Below are 19689 nucleotides of genomic sequence, written 5' to 3' on the forward strand. Positions count from 1 at the left end.
TAGTTTCATCTTTTTTAAACCGACTCAACATGGCTGCGCCCAGCAGATGAGGGATGATCGCAACAATTTTGTAGTTTTTGTTTTTACTTTATTGATCCTTTAGCCAAACAATCTGGTATGTTCGATACAGTGATATTTTATTTTGGTTTCAAATTATTTAATTCTTAAAAACAGACATGTAAAGCAATCTAGTGGTATTATACGTTAAAACAGGGACGTATATATGTTACTGGTGTAAATAATATAACTTCTGGCGCCAAAATCTCTTGATTACTTTTTTATTTTCAAGATATTTCGCATGCATCCTTCATTTAGTGTGGGGTATTCAATAAAATGACAAATAAGTGTTTACTGTAAGACTTAGAGTAAACTCTACACAAACATGATTCGATGTAAGTTGATCTATATAGTTGTATATAATTTTATGCTTACATGTTGTTTATGAAGTTAGAATTGAAGTCCTGAATGGACAAAATTAATTTTGGCTCAAACTCCTATCATTACAGTATTGTGTAGAGTAATACATGATCTTGCTGTAAACCATTTTTCCATCGTTGGCAATGATGCATACACTTGTACTGGATGTACGTTTAAATCTTGTCTTTATTATGTTACTCCCTAATTTATTAACTCATTTTTACAATAGTGTCTTATTTTTAGTTCATTAGCTTTTGATAAAAAAGAAATTTAGGAATTACAAATATATACTTTTGCAGAGAAAGCTGATGTCAACATGGCATTAAATAAGTACATGCATCCAAGAAACCTATACAAAGACAAGGCACCAAACTTTAAAACACTTGCAGAGAAATATCCAGACTTTGCAAAATGTGTTTTCAAAGACTTAAAGGGGAAATGTCACCTGGACTACAAGAGCCCTACTTCTCTGAGACAGTTGGCCATTGCTCTCCTTAAAGAGGACTTTGATCTGGAGGTTGAGATGCCACTTAATAGGCTTATTCCAACGATTCCACTAAGACTAAACTATATTTTGTGGATAGAAGATATTTTGAAGGACCTTACTGATGTCGGAGGAAAAGGCATAGATATAGGTTTGTAGAACTTATTGACAAGCTATAGATTCTGACTTTGATTTTTATTACCTGGTAATGAAAATGGACTTGTCTCACCATACAATCAGGACATCACTTTACCTTTTCCATCAATAAAAAACTTGACGGAAAAGGCAGAGTAATGTTCCTGTTGAACCATTACATGCATGATTTCCCATGAATTTCATAATTCATCTACATTATTTTTCTTTAATGTTACAGTAAGATATGAGAGATTAGATTTATAATTTATTTTGTTAACCATACCTTTTAGATTAGTCTTGAAGGAACAGGGAACATATACCACATTGGCACTAAAGTTAGAATCTTCATGAGAAATCTCTATTCTTATGTACCGGGTATGTAATCTGACTGTCTATCATTGTTTTTGTAGGCACTGGTGCTACTTGTGTTTATCCATTACTTGGCTGTAAGAAAAATAACTGGGAATTTCTAGCATCAGAAGTAGATGAAACAAATTTTACCATCGCAGAGAAAAACATTCAAAAGAACAATATGCAGGAAAAAATTAAAGGTAATATCTATTTTCAAAAAAGTAATATGCAAAGTTTTACATGCTTCTCATTTCTGAATGTTGATGCACATGGTACTTATTTTCTTTTACAGTCAAAAAAGTTTCAGGTAAAACAGCTCTTTTGGAACTGCTAGAGGGCAACTCTGATCAGTTTGACTTCTGCATGTGTAATCCTCCATTCTTTGCTGATCACATGGATGCTCAGGCAATTATGTCCTCTCGGTCAGATGAAAGACCGGAGCCTTCTTCCATCAACACAGCTAGTGTGGGGGAGAGCATCACAGAGGGAGGGGAGGCAGAGTTTATCAAAAAAATCATTGTAGAGTCTGTAGATCTTCAAGGGAGAATTAAGTAAGGTTCTAAAAATTAAAATGTAAGCTTCAATCATCAAAGAAAAATGAAATACGCTTTAATTGAGAATTAATAAGATTAAGAATCTGTTTAGTTGATACTTCATTTGCACAAACAAGACAATATGACTCTTTTGACTTATTATCCACTATGTACATGTACTAGTCTCTTATTAAGCATCATCTTAAAAATTCAATTCTTAAATAAAATCCAGAAAATATCCTGTTTGTTGGTAAATATTTCAGTTTGTAGAACCAATGATATTGTGTGTGTGTGTGTGTATATATATATAAAGAATGTATACACATGGAATTGATTCCATTTATTTGTGTATTGTAGAATTTTCACTAGTATGATTGGGAAAAAGACCAACATACCTCTAGTGAAAAAGGAGCTTAGAGATCATAAGGTAATGCATTGTACATGTAAATATGTAGCAATAGGCATTGGGGTGAAAGACTCCAATACCACAGGAGAAGAAACTACCAATATTAGTATTTCAGAAGTTATAATGATTTTCTGAAGAGGTGTAAGAGAATAAGGAGTAAGAGGGTTTGTTTTTTTTTTGCTCCATGTGTCCTTAGTTTAAAGCTGATATTAAAGTGGGGGTCTTTCTTCTCAAAAAAAAATTTGTTTGATAGCTTACAAGTGTGATATGCATACAAATTTATTACTTTTAAGATTGGATGCCAAATATATAATGCAAAAACACTTCATATACTGGTAATTTTCTGTAAAATAATCTTTTAATGTTGATAAGAATAGAATTTAATAATTATGAAAATTACACCTATGCATATTTCAAACTGCCATGCACAAATAAATCTATAATTTGTGTGTACATGTATGTTGTAGAATAGTATCCAAATGATATGCACAAATAGATCTATAATTTGCATGCATTTTGTAGAATTTTATCTAAATTTTGTCCAAATTCTGTTTGTTGTAGATTCCAAATTACCAAACAACAGAGTTTTGTCAGGGAAAGACCATGCGGTGGGGGATTGCCTGGACCTTTGACACGAGTGTTATATTTCCTGTAGGTATCCTTCATATGTCATTTAGTGCCATATTTGTAAATTGGGTTCTCTAATCAATAATATCTAGTATTTGGCATTGGTTTCTGACATTGGATATTAATTATTATTCAGTATTACCGGTACATGTACTAGTATATCCATGAAAAAAGGTGGTTTGGAGAGGGGTTGTTGTTGGAATTTAAGAATAAATTTCCGCTGTACTGTTGTGTCATAGCTACAAATAATGAGGTTATCGTCAGTACACTTAGTTTCTGTTGTTTAAGAGGTCATTGTTTCAAGAAACAAAGAAAAGCAGGAAGCTGTCCTTGCCCCTGACCTTTGAAGTTCCACAGTCTGCGGTCTCTATGTATGATGTGGACCATGTGGCTAACAAAGTGATGGAGATGCTTAAAGTTCTACAGGTATGTGTACACATGTAAGGAAGACTCTATAGACACACTGAAGCATAAGTATGCAGTGGTTCATTGAATAGTTGCTTATTCTTTTGAGAATTGTGTTTTAAAAATTGAAGGAATCCAAATAGAATCTCAGGAGAATTTAAAAAGAAGGTGTTATTATTTCATGACATGTTCTTATTTATCTTAACACTGCCAAAAATCAGTATCATAAATACTTGGAAAAGTAATTTGATCCTAGCTTGACATTAGTGAAACATGTTACCAGTATTTGAAAAATTTGGCATACCAGTACTGATAATTTGAAAATAAATCATTTGTTTTATAGATTGAGAATTTAAAGTCCGTTGACAGCAAAACAAAAACTGTTCATTTAAAGCTAACAGCTTTTAAGAACACTTGGTCACATCAACGGCGAAAACGTCGTGAAATGAAGCGGCGTGGGGAGGAGCAGACATCCGAGGGTACAGAGGTGAAAAAACTGAAGGTCACAGAGAATTTCACAGAAAGAGAAAAGTCTGACAAGCAACTGGAAAATTCTTGTGAAAAATGCCAGGAAAGTCCATGTAATCAAGGTGAAAGGGAAGTAACATCTGTCTCAGATTTTAATGATGATCAGACATTCAAAGGAAAGAAAATTGAAGAGAAAGTCAATAAATCTGGAGATGGTGAGAAGGCAGCTAACCAAGGAGCATCATCTTCAAAAGACAACGTGGTGCCATGTGTGACCGGTGACTCTCTGTCTGAAGAAGACAAGGACCAGTTCCTTGTTAAGTGTGACATGTTTATTAAAATAGCAGCAGATTCCATCAGTTTGGAAATGGTGTATAGGGAGGGGCAGAAAGACCAGATGCATCAAATTCTGCAATACTTAAAGAATCACATCACTGATTAATTGTTGCACGTTATCATAATTATAGAAAATAAATGTGAATGGTTTGAGAATAGTTCTGTTTATTGGTTCTTGGTTCAAGATAGTTATGTTCTTTCTAAGATTCATTTCTACAAATACATGTATCTACTACCAGAAATGTTTTTTACTTGTGATAAAGTGTCTAAATCATATTTGAGAAAATGATGTTTAGGTTTGGTATTAAAAAACAAGATTCCCTATAATTCTTAATTAAGAATTTGCAGTCTTCATATGTTATTACACACATGGATTGCAAATTGGAGCAAAGTATTAGATAGAATTTGAATTCATTTGATGAGTTAGATGTCATTTAGATGTATACAACCATCTCAAAGGTCCCTTCTTTTAGTGAAGAGCATTTCATTTCAAAACTTTTAGGGCCCGTTCAGCAAGTGCCCTTTAGTGATCTTGGTCTGTTCGCCCGAGATTATGTCCAGAGAATATTTTCTCTCTCCTTGCCCCAGTCTGGCTCATAATTCACCCAGAGAGTGCCTTGGGTAAATGGGTGTGCAGTGATCTTGAAACAAGTTTCTAGGTCTTAGGTAAAGGTCATAACAATATCATATGGAATATCCTTGTGCAAATCATATACATGCACCTGTATTCTCACCCCTTGGTCCAATCTGGCTTATAATTCGAACACAGGGTGCCTATGGTTAAAGGGTGTGCACTGATCTTTAATGAAGTTTGTAGATCAAGGGCCAAGTTCATATCAGACAACACAAAACAAAATTCTTTTCAGAACATATCTTCTCTCCCCTTAGCCCTATCAGGCTCAAACTTCACATAAATGGAGCTTTTCAGTAAAGGTTGTGACCTTGAACCAAGTATCAAAGCCAAATGTGAAGGTCATAGCTGACCTCTTTAAAATCCAGTTTTAAACCATAATTAAATTATTAACCAAAGACTTAATCTTGTTCAGAACAAAACCAAACGAAAACCTTTAGGTAAGGGTAATGAGCTTGAATTAAAGTTCAATGCCAACTAGTCGTAGGTAAATCAAAGCAAGTCTTCTGAAATGCTTTTTATCCTAACTTCCATTATTTAGTCAGGGCCCTTTGAAATGCTCACCATCTCAACTTTGTCTAGTAATAGATCCCTGTTTTGTGGATGCCCTATCATGATATCTGTCCATCCGAGATCAATTGTCCAGAGCATGTTTTCTATCTCCTTGGCCCAATCTGGCTTATATTTCACGCACTAAGTGCCTTTTGATAGAAGGGTGTGCAGTGATCTTGAGCCAAGTTTCTAGATCTAAGGTTATGATCACAGCAGAATTTGTCTGAATCATATATTCATGCTCATAGATCCAATCTGATTCATACTTTACCCAGAGAGCCTTACGTCAAAAGATGTGTGCAGTGACCTTGAACAAAGGTTCAAGGAGGTTCAAGGTCAAATCAGACCACGTTAAAATAAAAATCTTTGTCCAGAGCATAGATTCTTTCCCCTTAGTTTTATTTGGCTCATACTTCAACAGATGTTTGAAGAGACCTTGAACTATGTTTCTAGGTCAAATGTGAAGGTCATAGCTGATATGTACAAAACTCAGTTTTGGACCATAAATTCATTCCCACTGGCTCAATAATGCTCATATTAAACCAAATAAATGCCCAAAGGTTTGCAATGAGCTTTAAAAATAAAGTTCTATTCCAAATGAAAAATTTATAAGTCATCGTATGACAAAGAGGAGATAATTATATCCTATAAATGAATAGTCAGACAGACTGATCACTGCAGGATTACCACAGAATGGGATGGTAATTATGAGTAACAATAGTAGGTATAAGCCCTGATTTATTGCCCTTGGAAATCTTATTTATAGGATTTAAAGGAAGTACATGTAAAAGCCAGCGTGTCATTGCTTCTCTTTAACAATAAAAAGATTTCAATCTACCATTAACAAACATGAACTTAAATTGCACAAGTTGCATCTTGGCCTAAAAATAAAACAAAGCCAACCAGGTTTATTTTTTCCATTTGTAATCTTAAAAACTTAATAGCACTGATTCCACTGAATGATAAAAACATCTAAGAAATTATGACTAAAATTTGGTTCATTAGATTAGCTTGGCACATTTTTATATAATTGTCCCTCAGCTTCAGCATTCAGAAATCCTATAACACATTCCAGGAACTCAAATGGATTGTCTGAGTGCACCCAGTGACCTGCCCTTGGTATGTGTACAATAAAAGCATTGGGAAAGAGATTCATGATGTCTGGCGTTGTGCTTGGGCTTAAAAAGAAAAACATATTCTCTCTTTAAAAAATATCAACAGTTTTGTTTAACATACTTTATAATATAATACATGTACTGTATCAAATGTACCATGTTGAAATTTAAAAAATATGTTAATTTTTCTATTCAATACTGTGAAACACATTTTCGGGTTAAAAAGAGGAAAGTAGAAAAGATAAGAGAAAACATTATCCCACCTAATATACTCAGACTTCTCTCCACCCACAAACAGGGTAGGTCCCTCATACTTTGTGTCAAACTTGGGAAAACTGGCCAAATCCTGATAATTATTGATAATTGCATCCAGATTCACTCTCCATTTCAGCTTTCCATCCACTTGGATAAGGTTTGCTGCCAGAAACTGCCGAACACCCAGGTGCTACAATCAAAGGAAATCAAACAGAAGATTTAAGATGTCCCACAAACACTTTTGACATGACTGTAAATCAACTTTAATTATAAAGTACTTAATTCTATTTATTGACTGTACAATGTAAAAACAGTTTGCAACCATTTTATTTTGCATGTACCAGGAAGGTATGTGAAAATTCATTTATTTTGTTTACTTACAGGGCAAATACTGAACCAGTATATATTTCTCACATTACAGCTGCATGTGTACTCCGGAGCATAGAGAGAATAAGTAAGTACAGTGTATATATTTCTCAAAGGAATTAAATAGTTTATTTTACCATACAAACATCATTTGCCTGTGGAAAATGATACCTTCACACACACCCGGTAACCATTTTTCTTCTGAACTTTGCAGCAGTACATACCTCTTCTACCTCCTCCAGTGCCTCTACAACCATGTTTCTGGCTTTTGTGAGGGGTACTCCTTCCATCTCTGGTAGTTGTGAACTGATCTTTAACATACATTGTAGGTAACTCGGGAAGTATTTGGCACCGGGACTAAGGGTGGGTGAAACATCCACCACAATTAAGCTTGAAACCCTCTCTGGCTGGAAGAAAACTTAAACAATTTATCTGATAATATCTCTATCTCGAAATTTAAAAGCATACAAATAGTACCTAAATATTCCATCAAGTGCTTTGGAATAACAATGTAACCCTTATTGCAAATACATGTAGTGAAACTTAGGTACATTATGGTCCTGTTCAGGGCACATATAAATTGTACATACATTTGCATTGCTTCAGAAACATTGATGTTTGATAATACAAGTAATAGGAAGATAATGCTAATAAAGATAAAAGATGTGTGCATTACATGTAGCAGTGCTGTTGTCATGAAAGCTTTCCCTCCCATACTGTGGCCCATCAGACAGGCTTTCTCGATCTTCATGTTATCCATCACCTTCAGCACATCATAGGACATTGCTTCATAAGACATATCTTCACTGTGTGGGCTATTACCATGATTACGAGCATCTAATCTTATTATCTGAGAAAGAGAAAAAGTTTATTTCATTTACTATGTGGTAATATTTGCATCTCCAAATCAATACTTCATCTATTTCACTGAAAAAATAACAGTTGTTAAAAAAAGAGGGAACTACTTAAATTTCAAGGAGGGTTTAAAATACTGGTATTTCCCACTTATTACTGGGATTTCCCTGGAAATACTGGGAAAAAAGCACAACTGCATACTACATACTTTTAATCAAATCTGTTGGAATGAACACAGAAGTACACCTTATAGACAAAGACATTTAGTCATTGTTCTTGAATTTAACAGGTTTTGGCTACCCAGTAATGCATTGGGCATCTACTTATAAATAATTACAAAATTTTTGATTTCCAGTAATTAGAAAACAGTTTAGAAAACAATCAGTAGTATTTCCCGGGACAGGATCAAAATGCCAGTATTTACCACTGGTATTTTCCGAGAGGGGTATTTTCTGGCCAATGGTACCTTTCTATCAGTGTTTGCCAGCACCTTGGATATGGTGGCCCAGTTCGAAGAAGAACCCATTAACCCATGCATTATGATCAATGGGGGGAGGACATCGTAATCATTGGGTGTTTCTTGGTAGTCATATGCAAGATTAACAGCAGAAACTTTGGATGATCTGAAAAAAAAAGGTGAATACGCCATTACTTTTTCATATAGTTAATTACATGTACATTCATAATGTATTTTGTGTTCACAATTTTACCAATAAGAGAAGGACCTCAGCTGGTACAAAGAGCCATTGTTTGAATAGATTAACTGGACAAGGGATGATAAGTCTAACTTTTGATATACCAAAACGAAATTTGTCGTTGATTGTGAATAAGTATTTTGCACCTTGTATTTAACTGTAATTTGATTCATATTTATATAATATATATCTAAGCTAAATTAAATACATTTTGGCATGTGATATCCTCTTAATGTAGTTAAAGGTGTTCAAGACATTTCGTGCATGCATTTTATTCCATGAAAGAGATCAATTTTGAAAATCTTAAAACAGTAGTTAAAGTTTGGGTCTTCGAATCTATGCTAGATTTGTATTTTTAATTTTGTATGTAATTTAGGATTTTTTCCCCGTTCTTGGCTCCTGACGATCTTTGATGAAGTACGAACTGAGTGATGACTCGAAAAATATCCTATCGCAAAATAACAAATCTAAATTGTTTCAGTTTGTTGTGTTGTAAGATCCAATGACTATAAAATTTATACTCTTAGTTAGAAAAAAAAGTCATATTGAACGAACTGAAATAATAATATTATGATATTATCATGTCAAGGGTCTCATTACTAAATAAAATATCATGTCTTCAATGTAAATTATGTTATCATTTTCATAAAGTTTACATTATACACTATTTATTTTAATTTAACACACATTCAATGATTCATGCAGTGACATTGTAAATGTTGTATATGATATATGTAAATTATTACCCTACATTCTGTATGTTACGGGAAAGATTTAAAAACAAACATTTTCTGCAAATGCTTGTTTGACCTAGAATTCGTTTAACCACAACTCCGGACATATCGGTTCCTCAAGGTTGGTCAGTTTACACCCTACTGATGTTAGTGTCCTCCTTACGCAACACCGGAAAACGTTTTATTGACCAAGACCGATAACAAATCATGCGCAAAGCGTACATCACGCCTCATATCCGGTTTGAGATTTTGTTGGAACTTCCGAGTTAATAAATTTGGGCTAAGAAAGCTCAACAAATATGGCCAGAGAGTATGATCATTTATTCAAACTACTCATTATAGGAGATAGTGGTAAGGATATACAAAAAATATAATCTAACCTCTATCTTGTTTCATACTTAACATTTTTCAAGTAGCTATAGATGTAAACAAACTTTTCATTCTCACAATTTACACGTCTTCGTGTTACTTTGTAGGTATTTCCTTTAGATTGATGGTAAACTGTTCATCATTGAATTGAAAGATTTTTTCTTAAGTGAATAATTTTCCTAACTATAGTTTTCCGAGTTTCCTCTGTCTATGATCCCTGTGATAGAACTTTGATAATGATATACAAATGTCATTCATCAATTACATATTAAAAGAATAGAGATTTGTAGCTTTGTAGACAATAGTGATAATTTTTAATCAAATGGTGACCCATTGGCTTTTATTTAATGTTGTTCAATCATGCATTGAATTACTTCTTGGACAAAAGGAGGTAGATAAAAGGAGGATGGCTAATGTTGACTTAATGTTGATATGTGCTTAAATATAGAAATTTGGTATCCTCTTTATCTTATCAAAGGGGATTCAAATATTAGTTTATAAGTTTTTAAAGCACATGTATTTAATTTCAGCAATTTGTACCATAAAGTCTTGTGTATAGTACACTTTTTCTCAGCCAAAATATTGATTAAAAATGGGGGGTGCATATTATTATGCATAGAAACAAAATTTTACCCCATTTTTTCTCAGAATTTGTTTCTAGATACCTCAGGACTATGACTGCCGAAATTGTTTGTTATGCAAGTTGTATGAGTCACATTCAGGGAGCACCAAGCATATTTTGTCAAAAATACATTGTTATTATTTCCATGTATTGGAATATTAATCCATTCAGACCACTGTTCTTCGCATCAAACAAGTATTCGACAGTTTATTTGCAATAGTGTAACCAGCCACCTCTTGACTTGTTTGTGTAACAGTTTCCCATGAAGCATGCACCTGTCTTGTTTCGGCATGCAGTTAATTGAAGCACAGGAAGATTAGCAATAGGTCTTGTTATTATTTGATTTAAAACATATTCATTTTGTGTCTTGTTATTGTTTTATGTTGACACTGTTAAAAATAAATTGATCATTTGTCTGACTTCATAATGACAATATACAAGAATCATACAAATGTTTCTTAATAATCAAAGAATTGGACTAGTTATCAAATAAGTCAATACTTTTGTTGTTGTTATAGTTTAGATTTTACAAACATTATTACTTTTAAGTGCTTTGATTACATTATCAATCATGAATGCATGCACATAAGTGACTTTTCAAAAGTCATGATTGAAAATTTCTTCATTTTTGGTGCGTATTATACATAGGGACTGTGGGGGTGTTTTTAAGCATTTTACACCCAACTTTTTAGGGTGCTATACACAAGACTTTATGATAAATATATATATAAATATTATGTACATGTAAAACATCTTTTGTAGCCATTTTGATGATATAATGTGAAATCCAAAATTTGATTGATTTTTATGAAGTTAAAGCAGGGCAATAATTAAGTTATTTAAACACAAAACTTAACATTAGACATGTTTGATGCTTTGACTTTTAAAATAAATATTCAGTTCCTTTAACCTGATGCAAATTCCACTAAGATGTAGATTTTATTCCTTTTGTTACTATTTTCCTTAAATACACCCTACTTAAGGAGCAGTATATGCTGTCTTACATGTCACCATACTGGATTTGAGACATTTAAAAAATAATCAGTGTGAATCAACGGTACATGTATTATATCATTTTGGCTATGTTTTCCTTTTACAGGTGTTGGCAAAAGCAGTCTCCTATTGAGATTCTCAGACAATACATTCTCAGGTAGATATTAAATAAAAAATCAATAACTAAAAAACATATAAAAAGGAAATCTTACGCATTGAAAAAAAAATTAATTTAGCATTTCCTTATATCTTTATGTGGTGTTTTTCAAACAAAAAAAGAAAGATGACGATTCTATAAATGGTATTTCCTGTAATATGATACTCTAGTTTGATTTTGTAATATGTGACATGCTGTATGCATGTAGAAGTGGTGAAATGTTTTTAACTCTGTGCTATTTCATAGTCATTCAACATCAAATTATTTGTGAAAAAAATATACTTGTTTCATTTCTTGGTGTGTAAACAAAATTTTATTGGGTGAAAACATAAGGTTGGCTATTTCTTGTCCAGTCAACTTTATCCTTATTGTTTTTGTTCCAAGAGGTTGACTTGATTGATAAGAATACTTCCGTTTGAAATTTCAGGTACCTACATAACAACCATAGGAGTAGATTTTAAAATTCGAACTGTTGATGTCAATGGTGAAAAAGTTAAACTTCAAATCTGGGATACGGCAGGACAGGAGCGATTTAGAACCATAACTTCCACGTAAGTTTATAATTAATTCTTCTGCTTTAATAACTGCATGTTATTACTGTATGTTGTGCTTGTTAATTAAGTAATGATATTCAAGAGCAAAAACAATTTGACACCCCCCCCCCCCCCCCCCCCCCCCAAATATCCCAATATCTTAAAAACAAAATAATAGGAGGAAATCCTTTTTATGTTATAAAAATTGTAGATTAAGTATTTAAATTAATTGGGTTTAATATGTTAATATTAAGGAAGGCTTCCTACCACATTGAATAATGAAACTAAAATGTGATATTTTCCGTTGTTGATAGCCTGATACAGGCTTACAGATCTCATGTTATTCTATCTTGTCTATGATATATATAGACTGATACAGGTTAATGATTTACAATCTGTATATGTTTATTACATGTTCACTCCAAAATACATTCAGAGCTATTAAAAATAAGATATTGATTTTTGAATGCTTTCTGATCGCTGATTAAGATTTCCTCAGCAATGGAAGATCAGTCACAGATGTATGTATTGATTTGGTGGAAGTCTTCAGCCTCCTTTTGCTGCCATCTGTCTTGTAAGAGCTTTCCTGTTAATGAAAGATTTCGACTTTATTGACAGGTATTACAGAGGAACACATGGCGTGATAGTCGTGTATGATGTCACCAGCGGAGAATCATTTGCTAATGTAAAGAGGTGGCTTCACGAGATTGATCAGAACTGTGATGTCGTTAATAGAATATTAGGTATGCTCATTGTGATAACTTGGGTCAAGGTTACTGTGGATTCATTTTATTTCGTTGGGGCCAATTTTCGTGGATTGTGGGATTTTTTATTATTTATGGGGATGTAATTTCATGGATGTTTTAGTTTCAGGTGGAAAACAACATTTTTTATAATTAGTTTTTGTGGAGGATGAAAATTCGTAGGTGAGGGCTACCTAAGAATACCATGAAATTTGAGTCACCTCAAATTCTAATGATTCCACAGTACCTTTACAAATCTTTGCATAGATGAAATATTGTACACATGCATATGTATCTGGTACTTTAGAGTCAGTTAATTTTGAGGAGTGTGTAGGTGAGATATATCATAACTATTACTGGTAAAAAGCACAATATGCCATTTATTTTTAGTATGATACCAGTACACAATGAATTATATGCAGAATTGTAGTCTTGTTTATAACTGAATAATATAAGATACTGTATGTTAACGTCAGAAAATTCCAGTACATGTATTGTGAATGATTTAGCTTCTTGCATTGCATTTGTATTCTTTCATTTTAAAAATGTTGTAAATGTATGATTTTGACAGTTGGTAATAAAGATGATGACTCGGATAGAAAGGTTGTCCTGACCCAGGACGCCCAGAGGTTTGCAGAACAGATGGGAATTCAGCTGTTTGAAACCAGTGCCAAAGAAAACAAGAATGTAGAAGAAGTAAGTGCAATTATTCAAATTGCTGTCTAGTCAAAATTTATACTTCATATTAACCTGTGTAAACAACGTATGTAGACAATTTTATATAGAACTTTTGTTCAAACCTACAATATACATGTATTATATATACTTGTACAATAAAATATGTTCAAACAAACATTGAGGGTGTGAATCAGTTTTGATATCTTTGTGTACTGACATGTACTGGTAAATGAAAATTTTAGTATTTATTTTTAGATGTTGATTGCATTCACAAAGATTTCATCACAAAAAGGGATTTTTTTTTAAATCAGCCATCAGCGAAAATTAAAGTCACAAAAAACTTCTGCATTTTATCTGGTAAACATTTATTTTGTATCTGTTTCAGATGTTTTTAGCCATCACCAAATTAGTTTTAGCAACAAAGAAAGAACAAATGAAGAAAGCAGCGGAACAACCAGCCGAGTCAATAAAACTGAACAAGAGGTCAACAGGAGGGGGCGGGGGCAAAAAGGGCTGCTGTAAAGTGTGAATGCACGTAATTTAGGATGTGAACATTTATTTTCAATACATGTGAAGTGCACTGATGGTGCCAGGAACATAGCAATACATGATGCGGGATTCATGATACTAAATGGTAGAGTAATTAGTATTCCTCGTTGTTCATTTGTACTAAATGAGAAATGTGTTGCTCACACTGTCAGGTTACTTTAAAACAGGTTTGGCTTTTATCCTCCGAGGAATTTTACGACTCTTTTGACACAATTTTTTTTTTTTATGGAAATATACAACAATTTATTGTATTGTTAAATCTGTTGATATGCTTCTTGTTTGTTACTCCCTGAGTTTTCCCCAAAAAACAGTCATAATTATAAATGATGTTTTGTTAATGTGTGTTTCATGTCTTCATATTGATAATTTTTGGTGCACATACAGCATAGTATGGAAATAGACGTGTAAACAGTGAAAGATGTAGGATATTAGTATAATAATTTACTTGTAGATAAAACACATTGCATTCCTAAATTTTTATTTTTTTAGATCAAAGCTATTTCCCCTGTGCACATTCAAATTAAGATTTATTTTTTTATTTGCACAACAATCCCCACTTTCAATTATTATTTCACCATTTATCTCTGCAAGTCTTGTTTCAACTTTCAAAGCTGTACATCTTAAGAAGCTATGTAAAAGAATCATGCATGTTTGATAACCTTATGCTGCATCTAATGCTTGTTTGCAAGCATATCAGAACTGATTTACAGTTGCGGTGCCACAAGCCAATTTTGAGTACATACATGCAACTCTTATCAACTAGAAAATTTTTATAGGGGTCTTTTAACATTGAAATGTTCAGGTTTTCAAAGTGCATTTGTTATAAAAATACATGTAATTGATACACAATGTCTCGCATTTCCACTCTGCAAGATATTATAATATTTCTAGGAAAGATAAAATTTAGAAGTGTATGCATTTTTTGTATACAATGTTTTGAAAAATAATTTAATTTGTACCCAAACATTCTTCCCATCAATATGAGAATGCTATCTTGTGACATACAGAGTCAAATTGTGAAAAATATGGCAGTCTACAAATTATTGTATCATTAATTACCAGAATAGTGTGTTGGAGTTTAAATGTGTAAGTTGATTGTTTAGGGTCATTCATTTTATTCATGCTAAGATGCTGCATGTAATTGTGTCAGTTTCAAATGGATGTAACAGAATACAGTTCTGATAGGATGTGTAACTCCCCCCCTTATCATAGTATCACAATGCAGATGTAACAGAATACAGTTCTGATAGGATGTGTAACTCCCCCCCTTATCATGGTATCACAATGCAGATGCTTCCCTTTGTATGTTGTTTAATTGCATTTGATATTGCCAAACTTTGTGTGCAATTGTTTGACTTAATATTTTTTTACTTTTTTTTAAAATTTTCTTTGCATAACATTTGTTTAAAAATACATGTTTCACTGAATCATGTGAACAAGGGTTTAACTGCAATGTAGAAACACGAGCATGCCATTAATACACTTCAGGCTGTGACATGTAAGATATATGTATTATTTTACTACAATTAACCATACTTCAATTTTCCTAATCATCATCAACCTCTTTATAATCCAAATATTCTGTTTTTTTCTTTGTATCTGTGAAGCATTTTGTAATACTTAATTGTATCAAGAAATCCTGAAATGTTATCAACAAAAATGATGTGCCGTTTCATTGAACGAGACAACAAATTAGATAAATGACAGAAATAAACAATTTTAGATTGTGTTAATGTCTACAGAAGAATCAATGTCCATGTGAATAGGTAGTTGACTTGCAGTTTGCAGGTGCTTGTACTTGATGGTATTACAAGGTACCAGTGTAGTATTTATTGTTATAGACTGTGTAAACAATTCTTTCTTTGTTATGTATTCATAGATACTAAGGTAATCCATAATGAGTAACATCTAATTGTGATATGATTTATTACAATAAAATGTATATATAAAATCATGGATATTCTCAGTTCATACTTTAGTTACAACAAACAATACGGACCCCAAATATTCTTTGCAAGAATGTGCCTGACTAAAAATCTGGATTTTAACAGATCAGAAAAGCACCGAGATTATATTGGATGTATGCACAATATATTCCATGGCTTACAGTCCTATAAAATCTTCCATTGAAGACCTAATGTTCATATGTCAACCTGTCCGATGCGTCTATTCTTTCCAACACTTGGAGTGTATGAAAGGCGAACTGAATTCCATACTACGAATATGATGAATGACTAGGCAGTTTTTCAATCATTTTAAAATTTTGTCTGGGTGTGACTAGTAACAAAGGTCTTTCGAACGTTTGTTTCATCAATCAGCGTTGTGCTCCCGCGTCTGGGAACAACCACGTGACTACCGTCATTGTGTGACCGATGCGTTTCACTAACGCCAGTTTTAAAGGCCTCTAGCATGCTTTTCAGGAACCTTGATATGTGCTCATACTCTGGGTTGCGCTGCAGTGTTGCGAGGTTAACATTTGGTTTGGCACAAAGCTGTAAACATTTTGTCCAAAGTGCAAAAAGCTTGTAAGTGTCAGATATCTGAAGACAACGAAGTAACTGGTCATCTTTGACAGACTTCTCCATATTTAATGAGTTGAGAAGAATCTCCTCACATCGCTGCTTCAGATTCCATATCTGATACTCCTCTGCTATAGGTAGTATTTGGAAAGCTGTTTGATCTGGAAAATAATAATCTATGGTTAAAAATATGCAACTGCATAGCAACGTTTTTAGACTGTAAGAAATAGGAACCGTCAGGGTTGGCAATCTTTTTATCTGTTTTCTTGGTTTACAGGCCGGATTTCCTTAAAACAGGACTTGGTGATTTTGGAACCAAGTGTATTACTTAGCCGTTGTTTGCAACGACATACAAAATGCAACAAGTACGTTCTTGTAGTTGCAAAATGCCATTCATTTGCAGATTTGATTGAAAATCTTTTAATTTATGCACTTAATCACTCGAAACAATATAATACTATATAAATAGTGCCTGTTTGGGAGGGTAACAGTTGAAATTGACACCCCGAGAAAACCATTGTCAACCGACGCGAAGCGGAGGTTGACAATGGTTTTCGAGGGGTGTCAATTTCAACTGTTATCCTCCCAAACAGGCACTATTTATTTTGTTATACTGAATGTCTTTTTTAAAATTTTTAAGAAAATTTTACTGCTTTTATATAGGAATAACGTGAATTCTACAGCGAACCGTACGCGCATAATTTTCGCGCATGTAACATTTTTTAATGTTACCTGTTGCCAAGTGCGTTGCTAACGCTGAGGGTAATAGTAAATATTATTAACTGCGTCTTAACCAATCAGATTTCAGTATTTAACATGAAAGTATAACAAAAAAACATATCACACACTCATTCACAAATAGCAGACTAAAATTCCGAAGGATTTAAGTCCTTCACCATCCCACCCAACCCTTTTTTGTATTTGAATTTAATTTTCAAATGCTAAACATTTGTTTTAAGGACAAAGGATATAAGTTCTCTTTAAGACTTTGCTTTAAAAAAAATGAATATTTTTAAAATTTTCTCTGCAGAGAACTTTGAATTTTTTTCTTCTTTACTTTAATATCCATTTTGAAATCAATTGGAACGATTAAATGTAATCGATTATTACAAAAACAATGCAAAACAATGCGTCTCTTCGACCTGAGATCTGTAAAAAGTTCACCGTTTACCTGTGACCTTTCGTTGGTAGGCTGGATGTAGGATGTACAGGAGTTCGTGGATGGTGTCGTAGGACTTTCCCTGTAGGGGGAATTCCCGCTGGTCCTTCTGTTCCGGGGACGCCAACATCCTGGCGAGCACGGGGGAAGACATGCACAGCAAACTCCGAGACGTGTAGAGACGTTTCCCTTCCACGACCAACACAATATCCGAAAATCCATCCTCCTGCACGAAAGGGACAGGATTTTTCTCCTCGCCCTGGGGACGCGGCTTCTCGAAGTCCCGGCTGCTGCTGACGGCAGACAACTTGTCATCGCTTTGTCTGAGGGACAGAGGGGTCCCCAGGATGCCTTTTCTAGCGGGCATGGCTGCGCTTACACTACTCATATCGTCCCGGTAGCTGAGCGCGGCAAGCGTTTGTAGATTGTAATGAATTACACCTTTTATTTGTGTATACCATTGGTATTTAATTTCTTGGGTTATATAGTTATCAAATGTTTACAAGTCACCTGAAAATAAATTAAGAGAGAGTAGCGATAAATAATGGCAGCGACAATATATTCAATACATTAGGAGACCGGCGTTTAGGAGCTTATAAAGGGTGAAAGATTCCGGCGAGTGCTGGTATGTTTGAAATCGGGTTGTTTTATGTCAAATGCTTTTCAAATAGGGAACTGATTATCTTATGTATACTGCACACACACCAAGATTTCCCGCCTCAATGCGATTTGATAATTAATATCATTAAAGCTCCCCATTATCAATTCTACTTTTATTGAAATGGTGCAGCTCTTTTCACTACCTATAGAACCTTTGTTTGTTGGGCTATAACGCGATAGATAAAAAGTTCTTTTGTTCTCACTCTAGTATATATACCCCCTTGGAAGTAAAAACACTTTTTTTTTGAAAGATTAAAATCAGATCTGAATGCATTATTAATACAGCTGTCAGTGCGTGGTATATATAGGCGCTTTAAATTTAAACAAATGAGATCCGACGAGACTTCAAAAAATCTTGACAGAATATCATATATGAATGTAATGAAAAGATACCGCTGATGAAAGAGGAGACAAGTCACTAACGCTATCCTCTTTTATAAAACAGGATTTATGTTTTGTTAAAACCATCAGACAGTGCGATGGTTTGTCTTGTTTTGGTATAGTTGTGCATTTGGAGTGTGTGTGGGGAGTGGGGTGGGGGTGGGGTGGAGGAGACAAGGGAACGAGTAAGAGTCTTTCCTAGGAACACCATGTAGATATACAACAATTTTCTCTGAATTTGTCCTTGTCGTTTTGAATATTTTCCATTCACAAGTCTTCCAGACAAACACCTCTACATTGCCAATGACGGTTGGTATATTCACTATGACATGCGGGAGAGTGTAAAGGTCTTTGCTTATTTGGACCCTTGCTATCATGCGAAGTGTTTTTATTTTTTTAGATTTCGACAGAGGATGATTATTACATGGTTACGAAGATGGACATCAAAGCAGCCAATTTCCGGTACAAGAATTCGTTGTATCCGCGTGCAAAATCGCCCAAATTGCAATCGACAAATCTGGCGATCTTTCTCCGGGGCCACTACTAAATTGTGCTGCGATTCCATAGATCTTTTTTTCTGGATATTGTATTCTTGTAGTTGAGTCTGTAGTTTGGGGGGGGGGGGGGTATTGGTTTAACAATTTAAGTTGTCTTGGGGTATTGGTCTGTCACGTGTCACGTTTCGTTACCGTACGCGTTGGATAGAGTATATATAACGATTCAACAAATATAACAGCAAATTGCTGTTTGAACATTTGTTCGTCAAAAACCGACAGATGGTCCCATCTTCCCTTAAACGACAGTTACGACACCAATCGGGGTTTACAGCAGGATGATACAACTTACAGGCTAATGTCTCCTCCACATATTAGGAAACAATCATGTTGTCTATACTACTGGTCCATTTCGATTATGAAACCGAATTTTTTTTAATAAGATACTTCTACTTGTACTTACAAAA

General features: G+C 34.0%; 4 protein-coding genes across 8 annotated transcripts; 2 read left to right on the top strand and 2 right to left on the bottom strand.

Moving 5' to 3' along the window:
* On the top strand, positions 1–4307 carry LOC105347004 (RNA N6-adenosine-methyltransferase mettl16). Of its 3 annotated transcripts, none has more exons than XM_011455855.4 (8): positions 1–115; positions 717–1052; positions 1447–1587; positions 1680–1938; positions 2278–2347; positions 2888–2977; positions 3242–3379; positions 3702–4307. In XM_011455855.4, exons 2-8 carry the CDS (start codon positions 734–736, stop codon positions 4266–4268), a joined length of 1584 nt encoding a protein of 527 aa, XP_011454157.3. In that variant the 5' UTR covers positions 1–115; positions 717–733; the 3' UTR covers positions 4269–4307. The 3 variants fall into 3 exon arrangements, with proteins under 3 accessions (XP_011454157.3, XP_034299314.2, XP_034299315.2); XM_034443423.2 differs by lacking the exon at positions 1–115 and adding an exon at positions 202–392; XM_034443424.2 differs by lacking the exon at positions 1–115 and adding an exon at positions 434–584.
* A 1931-nt stretch (positions 4308–6238) lies between these two features.
* On the bottom strand, positions 6239–9555 carry LOC105347005 (sn-1-specific diacylglycerol lipase ABHD11). 3 transcript variants are annotated; one of them, XM_011455856.4, is made up of 6 exons: positions 9378–9555; positions 8361–8559; positions 7758–7931; positions 7306–7488; positions 6724–6905; positions 6239–6523 (listed from the first exon to the last, which is right to left on the bottom strand). In XM_011455856.4, exons 1-6 carry the CDS (start codon positions 9470–9472, stop codon positions 6352–6354), a joined length of 1005 nt encoding a protein of 334 aa, XP_011454158.1. In that variant the 5' UTR covers positions 9473–9555; the 3' UTR covers positions 6239–6351. The 3 variants fall into 3 exon arrangements, with proteins under 3 accessions (XP_011454158.1, XP_011454159.1, XP_065935896.1); XM_011455857.4 differs by having other exon boundaries at positions 8403–8559; positions 9378–9554; XM_066079824.1 differs by having other exon boundaries at positions 9442–9547.
* An 8-nt stretch (positions 9556–9563) lies between these two features.
* On the top strand, positions 9564–14157 carry LOC105347007 (ras-related protein Rab-35). Its single transcript, XM_011455860.4, has 6 exons — positions 9564–9716; positions 11456–11506; positions 11934–12057; positions 12658–12782; positions 13354–13478; positions 13846–14157. Exons 1-6 carry the CDS (start codon positions 9665–9667, stop codon positions 13987–13989), a joined length of 621 nt encoding a protein of 206 aa, XP_011454162.1. The 5' UTR covers positions 9564–9664; the 3' UTR covers positions 13990–14157.
* A 1956-nt stretch (positions 14158–16113) lies between these two features.
* On the bottom strand, positions 16114–18156 carry LOC105347006 (BTB and MATH domain-containing protein 39). Its single transcript, XM_020074834.3, has 2 exons — positions 17700–18156; positions 16114–16689 (listed from the first exon to the last, which is right to left on the bottom strand). Exons 1-2 carry the CDS (start codon positions 18073–18075, stop codon positions 16265–16267), a joined length of 801 nt encoding a protein of 266 aa, XP_019930393.2. The 5' UTR covers positions 18076–18156; the 3' UTR covers positions 16114–16264.
* Positions 18157–19689: the final 1533 nt, after the last annotated feature.

Source organism: Magallana gigas, chromosome 3 (genome assembly GCF_963853765.1).
Source record: "Magallana gigas chromosome 3, xbMagGiga1.1, whole genome shotgun sequence".
Lineage (NCBI taxonomy): Eukaryota > Metazoa > Mollusca > Bivalvia > Ostreida > Ostreidae > Magallana > Magallana gigas.